This window comes from Penaeus monodon, chromosome 28 (assembly GCF_015228065.2).
Source record: "Penaeus monodon isolate SGIC_2016 chromosome 28, NSTDA_Pmon_1, whole genome shotgun sequence".
Lineage (NCBI taxonomy): Eukaryota > Metazoa > Arthropoda > Malacostraca > Decapoda > Penaeidae > Penaeus > Penaeus monodon.
This window is the reverse complement of record NC_051413.1, coordinates 6,824,068-6,824,967: the sequence shown is the minus strand read 5'-3', so window position 1 is coordinate 6,824,967 and position 900 is coordinate 6,824,068. Positions and strand designations below refer to the sequence as shown.

General features: G+C 43.6%; 1 protein-coding gene across 1 annotated transcript in view; it reads left to right on the top strand.

The window, feature by feature from the left end:
- Positions 1-900, top strand: part of LOC119591335 — a 28,847-nt gene that overhangs the window by 20,958 nt on the left and 6,989 nt on the right. Inside the window, exon 2 of the mRNA XM_037940065.1 lies at positions 22-212. Coding sequence (XP_037795993.1) covers positions 82-212 — 131 coding nt within the window. The 5' untranslated portion in view covers positions 22-81. The remainder of the gene's footprint in view (positions 1-21; positions 213-900) is intronic.

Genomic DNA, 900 nt, shown 5'->3' with positions numbered 1-900 from the left:
AATCGTTCTCCTTGTAAACAGAGACGAAAACGCCAATTACAGCTTCCGGCTCCCGAAGGCGAAGGTGACCTTGACCCCGCGATGTGCTGCGACCCCGGTGACCTGGCCATACCCGGGGGCCCAGAAGCTGATCTCTCACCCGGGGGGGTACCCAGGGAGGAACCCGGGGACCTGTACAGCACACCTGGAGACGGAATTCCACGAGGCGCCAGGTGGGTGACGGCGGCGGAGGGAGGGCGAGCATTAGGTGCTGCGGGAAGGGTTATTTCTGGCTATGACTCTGTGGTGGTTAGCCGTGATGGTGTGGTTATAATGGCACGATGATGGTTGTAATGCTATTCATATTATCAGTGTAGGATTAAAGTATGGGCGTGTAACCCAGGGGCCTCCGTCAGCTGGAGGGTCTCTAGAGACTGAGTGAGAAGTTATTTCATTTGAAGTTGCTGAAGCAAATGATTTCACAGTCAGTGTATTAAAAGCATTTAACTTTTCTTTGACTGTTTTTACCATTTAAAAATAATAAAATAATGATTATGTTGCTTATATAGATGATTGTGATACCGTCCTAGCAGCCATAGTAATAAATAATATTAATATGCATAATGTCAATGAAGTTCATGGGCATAAAATTAGAGTAGTGGTAATCATTCTCATCCATAAGATAACAAAAGTAAGGGCTAATGCAAACAGGAAATCTACGAAATATTATTTAAATTTCAAAAGAAAAAAATGAAACAAAAGACGACATCCGCTTCCAAGCATTCTTTCTCCTGTCATGAAATTGTCATGAAATTGTCATGAAATTGTCATATTCAAGCGACGGAAAATGAGAACGTCCTGAGAATTGTCTTCGGGCAGATATTTGTTTCCCTTTTTTTTTTTGGGGGGGGGATAATGGAT